The sequence below is a fragment of the Triplophysa rosa genome, linkage group LG6, assembly GCF_024868665.1.
Source record: "Triplophysa rosa linkage group LG6, Trosa_1v2, whole genome shotgun sequence".
Classification (NCBI taxonomy): domain Eukaryota; kingdom Metazoa; phylum Chordata; class Actinopteri; order Cypriniformes; family Nemacheilidae; genus Triplophysa; species Triplophysa rosa.
Window position 1 is genome coordinate 1,043,709 of NC_079895.1, and position 12,500 is coordinate 1,056,208.

The 12,500-nt window shown below is 37.6% G+C and overlaps 1 protein-coding gene across 1 annotated transcript in view; it reads left to right on the top strand.

Annotated features, from left to right (window-relative positions):
* ednrbb (endothelin receptor type Bb) overlaps positions 1 to 2,609 on the top strand; it is a 3,959-nt gene extending 1,350 nt beyond the window's left edge. Inside the window, exons 5-7 of the mRNA XM_057336167.1 lie at positions 918 to 1,051; positions 1,540 to 1,648; positions 2,338 to 2,609. Of these exons, the coding sequence (XP_057192150.1) occupies positions 918 to 1,051; positions 1,540 to 1,648; positions 2,338 to 2,526 (432 nt within the window). The 3' untranslated portion in view covers positions 2,527 to 2,609. The remainder of the gene's footprint in view (positions 1 to 917; positions 1,052 to 1,539; positions 1,649 to 2,337) is intronic.
* Positions 2,610 to 12,500: the final 9,891 nt, after the last annotated feature.

Sequence of the window (12,500 nt, forward strand, 5' to 3'; positions counted from 1 at the left end):
AAAACAAGCAAAAACGACCTTTTTCATGAGTAGTATTTCTTACCCCATTGGCAGTTCTTTTCGCTTGTACTTTTTAAATGCTCAAATACTGTGTTGTCAAAGTTGACAAGCACAGTTTTAATGCTCCGATATTTGCAAAACCCAGTGAGAAACATACAGACCGACTAATAATAATGATTTATGGCGAAAAAAAAAAAATGGAGGTACAAGGTTTTAGAAGGACGGCGGCGATATTCAGTAGATATCGCATGAAAAAATACTGTAGTCATTACAGTAAACTGTTGTATACTTTAGTACACAATAGTAATTAATACTAAAGTAAAGTACCATTACTAAGTGTATTTCTTTTTTATTAAATTAAAATAAAAAAAGTTGAAAATCCTGAACTTTAAGCGGTAGTTTCCCAGACAGGGATTATTTTAAACCAGGACTAGGCCTTAGTTAAATTAGGATATTTAAGTAGTTTTAAAAGCATACTTTACAACAAAACAGTACTGCCAGAGCAAGTTGTTTTCGATCAAGACCTCTCTAACATTTAAGTTAGTCTGAGACTAAGCCCTGTCCGGGAAACCGCCCCTAAATGATTTATTTCATCGTCCATCAGATTTTAATAATTCCCTCGGTGGTCATAAAATCAAAGAATTCGGAGCTGAAGTTCTGCTTTGCAATTTTGATGAAGTCTCATAATCTGAAGGATGTATGATGTTAATCTGGATGGAAGGTTATTTAAAGCACAGAGATTTGTACAGACAGCACTGAAGAGATCGGGACAAACTGTGTGGAATTCTCCTTTAACCAGATGTAAAGAGCACTGAAGAAAACTATAAGAGGAATGACAGCATGTAACAAGAGGGTTTTGTGTCAGCTCTGATGACATGTGTAAATGAGGGATGAGTGAGTTTGTGAATGTCTGACAGAGACACGAGGTGGCCAGAAGCGTCTTCTGTCTGGTTCTCGTGTTTGCCGTCTGCTGGTTTCCTCTTCATCTCAGCAGAATCTTAAAATTCACCATCTATGATGAACGTGACCCCGACCGGTGTAACTTACTGAGGTGAGACTTACAAAAGACATACTATAAAACACACACGCACGCACGCACGCACGCACGCACGCACGCACGCACGCACGCACACACACACACACACACACACATGTCTGGTTGACTATCCCCGTGGGGACAGTCCATAGGCGTAATGTTTTTATACTGTACAAACTGTATATTCTATCCCCTATCCCTAACCCTATCCCTAAACCTAAAGATCATAGAACACTTTTTGCATTTTTAGATTTGTAAAAAATATTGTTCTGTACAATTTATAAGCTTTTGTGCCCATGAGGACCTCAATTTTGGTCCCCACGGTGACACGAGTCCCCATGTGTTGGTGTGTATTCAGGTTTAGGTCCCCACCGGGATATACAAACATGAACGCACACACACGCACGCACGCACGCACGCACACACACACACACACACGCACACACACACGCACACACACACACACACACACATTATGATTGTGATAATATTGTGTATTACAGCACTTTTCTCATTCTGGATTATATTGGTCTGAACACCGCGTCTGTGAATTCCTGCATTAACCCCATGGCTCTGTATTTGGTCAGCAGAAGATTCAAAAACCACTTCAAAGTGAGACGCTCTCCTCTTTTCTTTGTTGGCCTGCAGTATTTTCTCATATCATATTTTAAGTAGTTTTAGCGAAAAACAATTCTGCTGAAAAGAAACAATACGTGTGAGCAAGCTCCACAATTCTCATTCTCAAAACACAAGTGATTATTTTATAATATTTCTAGATATTAAATTCATATTCTGAAGCTTTTTTCAATGATTGGTGGGCTGCTGGTGTGGATCAGGTGACATTCAACAGTCTGTTAGTTTTTACAGGTAAATAAAACCCAATCCCGCTCATTGACACAACACGAGGCGTTAAACAGAATTCATTTGCATTTTGATTGGCATCGGCTGTAAACGTGACAGTGAAAGCCATTACACATGAATGACACGCTTAAATTGGTTCAGGCAGCTTTCTCTCTGGCACACTTTGTTTACGGATGAATTATGAATCCCTGTTGTGTAGCTCAGGATATTGGATGTGGCGGCAGGTGATCTGTGCTTTCTTCTCACTTTGTTCACGTAAAAGTGACCTTGCGTACGACATTTCCATAAAGCACGTCTAATTCCTCATGTTAATCTGCTCAGGCACGTCATTTGCATACGGTTATTCGTGTTATTCTGCAGACGTCTGGCTGCGTCTCACGTTAATCGCGGTTTTTAAATGACGATCCTGTTGAACCTCTGTTCTCTCGTTTCTCTGACAGACGTCTCTCCGCTGTTGTCCTTCATCCCATTCTGTTGTCGTTCAGGAGGAGAAACAGAGCTTCATGAGGTCAAAGGTCACAGAGCCGCCGTCTGACACCCTCAGTTCTGCCAAACAACACTCTTCCTCCAACAATATTGATGAAAAACGCAACGCTTTTCTTACGAACTGTGCTTGTCTTACATCGTGAAGAGCAACGTCTGGTGTTACATGTCACCTTCTTTGTTTGTGTAAATACCGAACGAGTTAAAGCACTTTTTGCTTTGCAAATGTTGCTCATATAATGAAGATTGGGAATAATTCAACATTTTAGAGTTGGCTGTGACTTTTTTTGTTAAAAATCAGTGATGGAGAAAGTCAAATAAAATCAGTTTTGAAAACTGTCTGCGATTCACAACAACGGTAAGATTATAATAATGATTTTTGAGCTGTCGGGTAATTTTGGGTATAGAGGTGCACTGAGGTCACTTTCCCACGTGAACACGCCGGGACACGTTCTCTTGAGTGGTAAAACACGCACCAGAATGGCTGCTTTCAATAGGAGAAACAAAGAAACCGGGACTACAGCACACAATTATATGTTGAAATTAAAAGCAGTTGGACTCGACGGTGATCCTTATGACTTATACAAAGGAACCAGATGTCCTTGGACACTGACATGTCACGCGGAATTGCTCTTCCTAATATTGTAAGCAGCCATTTTGCTGAGTGTTTTGCCTCTCAAAGGAGCGTGTTTTGGCGCGTTCACGTGGGAAAGTGACGTTATTTAGGTTAAAAGTTAAAAGCAATTTAACTGTGCAGCTTCAAGCATGGAGAAAAACAGACAAATGTTACGGACATCAGTTTAAGATTTATCAATGCATAGACATTTTTAGAAGTGCGACTTGACGAAACCTGCCAAATATTGTATTAGCATGCGCCATGTAACCAAATCGACCAACACAATCCCATCACAATCTCTAACTATTTTACGAGATGGATTTATGAATTCAAGCAATACGATTTAACAGTCTCAAGGGAATTCTTGACATTGGCAAGAAATGTAATCTATTGATTCGTGTTCATCGACACAAATTTCCCCCTTTTTTTCGTGTGACCCAGCACGACTTTCAGTCTCACTTAGTTTATACGCGGTATCTTTCATATATCAACGCAATCTGATGGGAACTCATACCTCTTTTACAAGGTGGCTCATTCTTGTGAATTCCTATTTGCTACGATCTCATTGGTATGTTTTGTAATGTTTGCCTTTTCCTGTGACGTCAGGTTTAGGGGCGGGGTCATTTATCGTTGCTTTGCCACCTCGTAAAAACTCACGGTTTTAGCAAAATTAGGCTTTGCAGCTGTGATTATAGGGTTCGGGGTGAGATAAGGTAGTTAGCACATCATAAAATATGTACGACTTCTTTTGATATCAGGTTATAAATATATAAATGTACATACCAGGGCCGTAGCTAGAGGATTGGGGGCCCCCTGAAAAAATATTGATGTGGGCCCCCCACGCACACATATCATATTCTGTACATCATGCAAGAATGGAGGCCCGCATATCAGTCAACATGTACATCGCTAACTTCATCTGACGTCTCAACTCTGATTGGTCGTCTTGTTCATGAGCTGGGGTGGGACTTCTGAGAATACTTCGTATCAGACTAAACCATTTTTTCGGGAGGGTAGAGGCGCAGATATTAGAAAATTTCTTTAAGCAAATTGCATGCTTTTTTGTGGTTTTCATAATATCTCAGTTATACAACTAATAAAATATTAGAATTATTCACAGAACATGGGCCTATATAGTATAATTCCTGGATTTTTTTCTAGAATTCAATTCTAGAATTGTCCCCACCTTTCACCCCACTAGCTACGGCCCTGGTACATACACATGCGTGACACGAAAAAAGGGGGAAATTTGCGTCCATGAACTCGAATCAATAGATTCCAAATTTCATGCCTATGCCACGAACTGCCTTGAGACTGGGTTGTACGATTTACATATCTTATATAGATTTGATAAAATAGAAGGTAGGTCTTTGGCATTGTTTTAAACAATCAAAAATACATTTAGCAGGGTTGAGATCAGGATGAAGTGACATTTCAGCAAAACACTGTCGACAAAACATTTCTCTCCCCTCTTAAAAATCTATAAGGCTTTTTATTGTTTTTAGGGTCACGGCCCACCGGTGGACTCTGAGCGTGTGGAAGCTTGTCTGTTGATTGTTTTTCAGTGTAGTCGCCTCTCCAGACAACGTTTTGACTTACAAGTGAGCTTATTATTGTGTAGAAGATGCTGCGCGTGATTTACTCCTGAGGGTCTGTCGAGTCAATCGGTCATTACGACGAGAGCCGCGCGCTTCTTTCACATGAACACACTCAGGTGATGAATCATCGCAGGTGTTTGCCGCGGGTTCTGCGGATAAAACTCGGTGTGTAATTGGCCAGACTGCGAGGGCCAAATATAGATATAATGATCTGTAAGCGCTCGTGCAAAGCAGAATAATGAAGTGGCCGCTAAAAGTTTACTTTCGACGAATTACGCGTGACGGAAACGATTACGGCCCGGCCTCGCGCTCACCCGGACGAAGCTCACCCACCTTTGATGTCTGCGCTCCATCCTTCAGTCGTCGGCGGAAACGCGTTCGATTGGAGACGCCGGTGGATTTGCCTTCAGATTGATTGATGACTGGCCTATTATAATGCATTTGTACACGTGTTGTGCGTTGGGACACTTTCGACTTGAGCAGGAGGAGAGATGGTGCGCGTGACAGAATGAGGTCGGGCAATAGCGAACACACCTGATAGGCCTGTCAAACGCACAAGACAAGCTGAGATTGGAATATTTCCAGCCGCTGCCTCCCGGTGACCCACATGGAGCTCCAATATTAGGATCATTTTGGCAAAAACTGTCAGCTAAATTTCTCTGTTGCGTCTGCATGTGAACATGAGCGCGAGTCTACATCCACAGGGACTTTTCATTCAGTGCTTTTTATAGTAGTTCATATAATACTAAAATGCTTTTGACAATATACAAACTGCCAAATTTCACATTAAAATCACAATCACAACATGCAATCATTGCGTCTGGGTTTTTATATCTCGAGACATGAATTCTCTGCAAAACAGCTTTGAAATGACACTATTGTGAAAAGTATTATTCAATTCACAACTAATATGTGCGTGTTGTTCATTTTCTTCTGATGTTCCAATTTAGGAAATTTATACCTAAACTTTTCTCATCAGTGATGTAAAAATGAACAAAAGGTGACGCATGCTTCAACATTCCCTTTCAGACGAATATCTACTAGAGATACGGTATGTCTGTGTGTGTGTGTGTGTGTGTGTGTGTGTGTGTGCGTGTGTGTGTGTGTGTGTTTTTGATTCTGTACACACAGAGAGCATCACATGAGCGGATGAAGTGAAGGGTTAACTTCTAGCTCAAGGGCACAACAGCAGCGCTCGGATAATTTCACCAGGTGGGAATTGATGCTGAATCTTTCTGTTAATGGCTCTGAGTTCCTGCCAGTGAGCCACTTACCACAATGTTGAGGACATGATGTCACGTTGGCTGTCAGAGGACAGTTTCTTACCGTGGCGTGTGTCCAAGAGAGGGACAGAAGGATGCAAATGGCATTTAAATCAATAAACGAATCAGGAGAGATGCACACAGAAACACTGAAAAACAGACGTTTAGAAAGAGGATTGATTGTGAGAAGAGTGTTGTACGCATGTGACATTTTTTTGTGTTACTCTGTCGACAGAATCATATTCAAAACACTGTTTCAGGCCTCAAGGAAGCTCAGCCCATGTCTCAGTCAATCTGATATTACACTTTACAGAACAAATGTCATCTTGTCTTCCGGCTCAGTCCTCTCGCCACGCTGACACGGCCTGTTTATCAGCAGATAACACATAATAAATCTAAACATTACAGATACGATGACACTTTTTACATCGCTTGTGAGAATAGCTGTAATCCCACATGAAAAACACTATAGTAAACTGATATTATACACTGCAAAAATGACATTCTTACTAAGCATTTTTGTCTTGTTTTTAGTGAAAATATCTAAAACTTCTTAAATCAATTAAGTCTTGTTTCATGAAAAATAATATAAGAATTAAGTAAATTTATGGTAAAAAAAATAAACTTGAATTTAGCAGATTTTTTGCTTGTTTTTACCATAAATTTACCTAATTCCAGACCAAACATCTTGGGTCACTTTTCTTGTCAAGTAATTGTATTTTGATTTAAGAATGTTTAGATATTTGCATTTTTTGCAGTGTAGTGTTTTAAATAGTATACTACAGTATTTACTATAGTTGATCAATTTACTATATTTAATGCAGTCGACTACAGTCAATATAAAATATTATAGTATTTTTTCATAAGAAAATTAAGTTTGAGAAATGTACAAATACAAACCAAGTTATTGTATGATGCACCTGTTACTCATTCTGCTTTTTTATTTATTGTGACTTTTATTTGATTGTTATGTCTATATTAAAGGTAATTTTCATGTAAATACTAACAAGCAAACCTCATGTTATTTATTCCTGTTTGTGGAAAGTGTGAAATATTTTGGAATAGATTTTCAAGAAAAAAACGTTGTCTCGAGTCACATGAAATAGTTTCATTAAATGCAGTAATAGCCGAACACGAGCGCTCACGTGTTCTTTATTTCTGTGCTTTCTTGGGTTAATTAAATAGCGTAAAGTTAATTAAACCGCGGAACTGGAGCACCGTGAACTCTCCGTTCTCACACATTCACTAAACGGCCGTTTCATACGTGACAGTTACCGACAAGAATCCTTTGCCAGTTCATACCGTGCCGTACGTAACTTTCACAAATGAGGTGAAGAAAAAACATCAAAATCAGATCCGTCCTGTAAATTAATTAGAAATGTTCTGTATAATGATTTGCTGTAAATTAGATGGAAATGAGATAAAAAAATTCATTGAACTATCTGGGGAATCTGCCCAGCGGGGGTTTAGTCTTCGCTCTGGCTCAAAACGCCGTCCATATGGCAATTATGTACAGCAGAGCTGCAGAAGTGTTGGTCTGATGCCCGCTGGCAGTCTGATGCCCGTGACAAATGGCTGCTCATATCTGATGTGTGTGGAGTGAAAGATAATGAGATAGTAGTAAGTCTTAAGTACAGAACCTTCCCTGGGGTTTGTTCTTCAGAGCCTCGATCACCGCCTCTCCATTGTTGTTCGGATTTTAAAACGCATTTACTTTTCCTCTTTATGAACTTTGTCTGGAGATCAAGTGCTGATTTTGACAGCTGCTTTCTCTTATATCCGCACTTGCTTTCGTTCGTGTGGAGCTTTTACTTTGCCTTCTGAATGTTCCCGGAGGAAAGCGTTATCGCTTGCAGGGGTTTCTCTTTCATAGCTAAGTTGTGTTTCATCTAAGCATCAAATTAGAGGCCGTTTACAGGAGACCGTGTAGCCGGACCAATTTTCAACTAAAAACGGACAACTTTTATGCGTTTGGCTGCTCATTTACACGAAAATGGCGTTTTGGGGCACTGAAAATGCAAACTTTTGAAAACGGGCCTCAAAGTGCAAGGTTTTAAAACGAAGGCATTATCGTTTCCGACGTGTAAACTCTGAAGGTGGCGTTTTCCAAAAACGATGACGTCATACGCATGCGTATTACACGTTCAGTCTGTAGGCATGCGCGAGTATCCCCGAAACAAGGGGTGTTTCTCAAACGCAAGGACGCGTCCTGGGCACTGGGCAGGTTGCGAATCTCGGCTGCCACGCCACCAAGTGCCGCCGAAGGACATCTCAAACAGAAGTATGCTGGGAAGGAAGCTTTGGCTTTGTGTCCTTCGTTCAGGCTGTTTTGCAGGATACAACAACGGTATCTTCGCTGCCTGAAATCACCCACATTCCTTTGCACAGTTCCCAAAGAACAGCGATCATCAACAATCCAGTCAGCACTTTCTTCACATAATTTTTATGTAGTAAAAGACAAAAACTGCAGAAAATGAATAATTAAATATGTATAATGATTTATAATATGGTACATGGCATTATTAAAATGAAAAGTTGTATCTGTTAATATTATTTAATGGACCTGAGCTAAAAATGAACTGTTGCGTTGTTATGCACAACATTATTATGCATGACTGAAAATAAAATGAACAATAGGAGGTGCTCTTTTATTTAGTTTTCTGTGGTCACACATGACTTCTCTCTTTAAAGTAACCGTGGAGGCGGAAACAGTAATGACGTTGCCATGCGCTCTTACTAGACCGTTGTCTTGAGGTATCGAGTCCCCCATCGAATTCGGTTCCCTTTAGGACCCCGATTGATAGCTAGTTTAAATGGCTGATAAAAAGAATGTTATCGCGATATCTTGTTATATGAATGATCCGAAGCTACGTTGGCTTGTTCCAGAGCTAGTTAAACCTCTGTACATACTAAAAGCTTGCAAAAAAAGAGATTTTAGGTTTCAAAATGTTAAAAAATAGTACTTAAGCATTTTATCGAAGCTTGACGTAGAAGGCACACCAGTGTTTGTGCTTTTAAAAAACACTTTTGACATTTTTATTGTTGTAATAGCAATAATAGTATATTATTATTTTAATATAAAATTAATATTAGATGATGATATTAGAACAATTTCTCTGGTTGCAGAGGGACATTGCAATGCAATACTGAAGAATATAACAAAAAATGGAGTATTTCAAGGTTAATTTACCCTGGTTTTCCATTGCCAATTTCAACAAATAAGATTAAAACAATTAATAAAATAAATGTTAAAAAATAAAAGACAATGAAGAAAGTGGGCTAAAAGCTATAGATTTTGATATGATCGATGTTCTTAAACTTAAATGGCATCTTTAATCTTTTATTTAAAATAAACACTCTGTTTGGTTTGCTATCCCATCCTATCTTCTTTTTTAATTAAGACGTAGGCCTATACATTTTTTACAATGTGACTTTGAAATAAGTCAAATTCTTTGGAAACCTTCTGTTTTTCATAAACATTTTCATAAGCCATCTTGTATTAATGTTGTTTAAATATAACTTCAGTCCACGTGCCAATGGAATAATCACCGTATTATGTATTAACTACTAGTTTATTTCATTTATATAGCTCACACATAGGTAAAAAAAATCACAAACAAACAATATATTAAGCTCTTATATATGAAAACCCCAAAGCATGCTGTAAACCTAAAATACGCCATAGAGCTGAATTGTTGTTTATTGCAACAGGTGAGGAATATATACTGAAACAGATCAGCTGTGAAACATCTAATATTTATAACAGTACGTTATATTGTAATATTAAAATTATGATAACTATCCTTGCAAGTCTTGAAATAACAGTTATAAAGCGAAAATAGTTTATTTATTAATGCCAGAATCAACTTACAGAATTGTGTGAACACAGAACAACAGTAAAAAGAATCTACAAATAATAATAATAATAGGCTAATAATAATAAAGTAGAATAAATAAAAATGCCAGAGGAATATATAATGTTGAACAAAGCTGACAGTGTTAGACATTTTATGTCTTATCATTTAAAAAAAATTGTTGGTTAAGCTACAAACAGAATCTAACTCAACTAAAAAATGACAATAGGGAATTATTACGTAAGTATTTGCATTTATGCATAAAGAGTAAAAAAACAACGTATTTCATCTTAAAAATTGAGTTGCGATAAACAAAAATAATTTTACACGTGTTATGGAAATGTAATAGGAAACTCATTTCAGTGCGTTAATCAGCCATTGCACCGCCAGGGTCCGTGAAACAGGTAAAAAACTGACTTGTGTTGCACCAAACAAATCAAAACACTATAACAATATTTCTGGTGTACTGTACACTTCTATCATCTTAGTTTCTTTAATTCGTGGAAAAACTGCCTCGGTCGCGTTACAACTCAACCACCAATATGCGATACAAATGACTTTTCAGGACATCTTCCAAGGGATTCATCAGGGCTCCGTAAAACCCACATGGAACCAGTGGTGGCAATCAAAGGCCTGGAAGGTCATCTCAGTACCCCAAACTTTTCATCTTGCATTGTCACTAGGCCCAGCAGAAACTTGCAGGCAGGTTGGAGATAAACTCTGCAGGACACCTGCCCTCCAGGAACAGATTTGGACAAATTTTGGATTTCACAAAAAAAAATGTAATCTTTACTCACACTCTTGCCATTTCAAACCAGTACGACTTCTTTCTTTCGCAGAACACAAAAGTAGATATTTTGAAGAAAGTGGCAAACCAAACAATGGAACAACAGAACAATGGTGTAACCAACATTCTTCAAAATATCTTCTTCTGTGTTCTGCAGAAGGCAGAAACTGACAAAAATTATGACAGAATTTTCATTTTCGGGTGAACTATCCCTTTAAACATTGTTGCAGTCCAAAGGTAGGCAAAGGATTTCTGCAAAACATTAACAGTATGTCAAAAATATGAAATTAACACTGTCGGAGAACAAAAGAAAAGCTTGACGATTCAGAACTCACTTCTCTTGCTGTGTTGATATGTTGGAGAATCTATCTGGTGATCTTAATGACACACTCCACAAGAAATGACTTGAGCTGCGTCAGGTGTGTTTGATTGAAGCTAAACTCTGCAGGACCCTGGCCCTCCAGGACCCAACCTGGGGACGCCTGCTTCAAGGTACGTATCAAATGTACTTCCACATAATGTTATTATTAAGTACGATCTTACTTGCATAAGATCTTAATAGAGTAAGATCAAACCTTATTATGCCAAGACATACATGATGTGTACTAATCCCACCTTTTTTGTTTGTGTGTTTGGGGAATGACCGCTGGGCATCTGAGATATCCCCACAGTGTAGCCTGGTTTCTTCTATGAAGTTTTCTCAACTACCTAAATCTTGTGGAGTTTTCTTGACTTGTCATGGTTGCATTTGGCTTGCTTAATGTGTTCATGAAGACTAAAACAGAATGAATTTGAACAAATGTTGTAACAGACTTGACAATATAGACAGTATAGTATAGTCTTTCTGTAATAATACTTTAAAATGTTATGCATTGTGAAAAGCTCTGTAAATTTCTTACAATTATAGTGTCCATGATGCTTTAGATTTTGTGTAAAAAATGTAATATCTCTTAATTAATTTAGTACCAGTCACGCTGTACTTCCCCTCGGGCGTCCCAGTCCCACGCTGACAGTTACTTTTGTATTTCTTACTGTTGTGACAAATTGAAGTAACATATTTAATAATGAATTAATGCCAGTGTTTTAACTGTATTGTATGATGTTAAATACATTAAGTGCACAAACAACATGCTTGAAATATTGACCACATAATTATAATTAACACCATAATTATAACAATATGAATTACTGAAAATATAACAATGTTTGTATTAACTATAATTAACTGCACATGTATAGCATAATACAATAAATTGTAAGCACAACAATGCCTAACACAATGTAATGTGTTTCTCTAAATATACTAAACAAAACCGAAGATAAGATTGCTGTGAAAGTACGTTTTGTTACAGACATTTATTACAAATTTTAGACCAAAACACACAGTAAAATTTGTATAGTATATAATAATACAATAATAATAAAATGGTCTTATACAAGCAATTGTTTTAAAACAGAAAAAAACGATAAAATATTGTCATACTAAGACCTCTTTGCAAGATGTAAACACTGGTCCAGAAACACTTCCAGTTGCAGTTTTTATCTATTTTTTTAAATCTTACATATATAATTAATCCTTATATAATTAATATGTAACTAGAAAATATGTAAGTTCATTACTGACGTTAGTTCTTTCTTTCTAAAATTAACGACACTTGATAACTAAACAACAACAAAACAACAGTAAATAATAAAAACGCCACCAATTTATATTACAACAATATAAAAATTCAACCACAATATCTGGACAATAACGCTTAGCCTATGTAAAACATTGCAGATTGTTGTGTTTTGTTGTTGTTGTGAATGTTCGGTAAATGCTTGCGCTAGCTAACCACGTAGTTCTATGCTATAGTTGATAGTAAGCTAAAACAGTAAGAACGAGATTTGTTTGATTTCACTACCTATAGCCTCATATACATACTAGCATAGCAAGCACTTCATGTAAAATACGTTAATGGTAATTTTAGAAAAGTTCTAGTGAAACGAATCGTAATGTAATT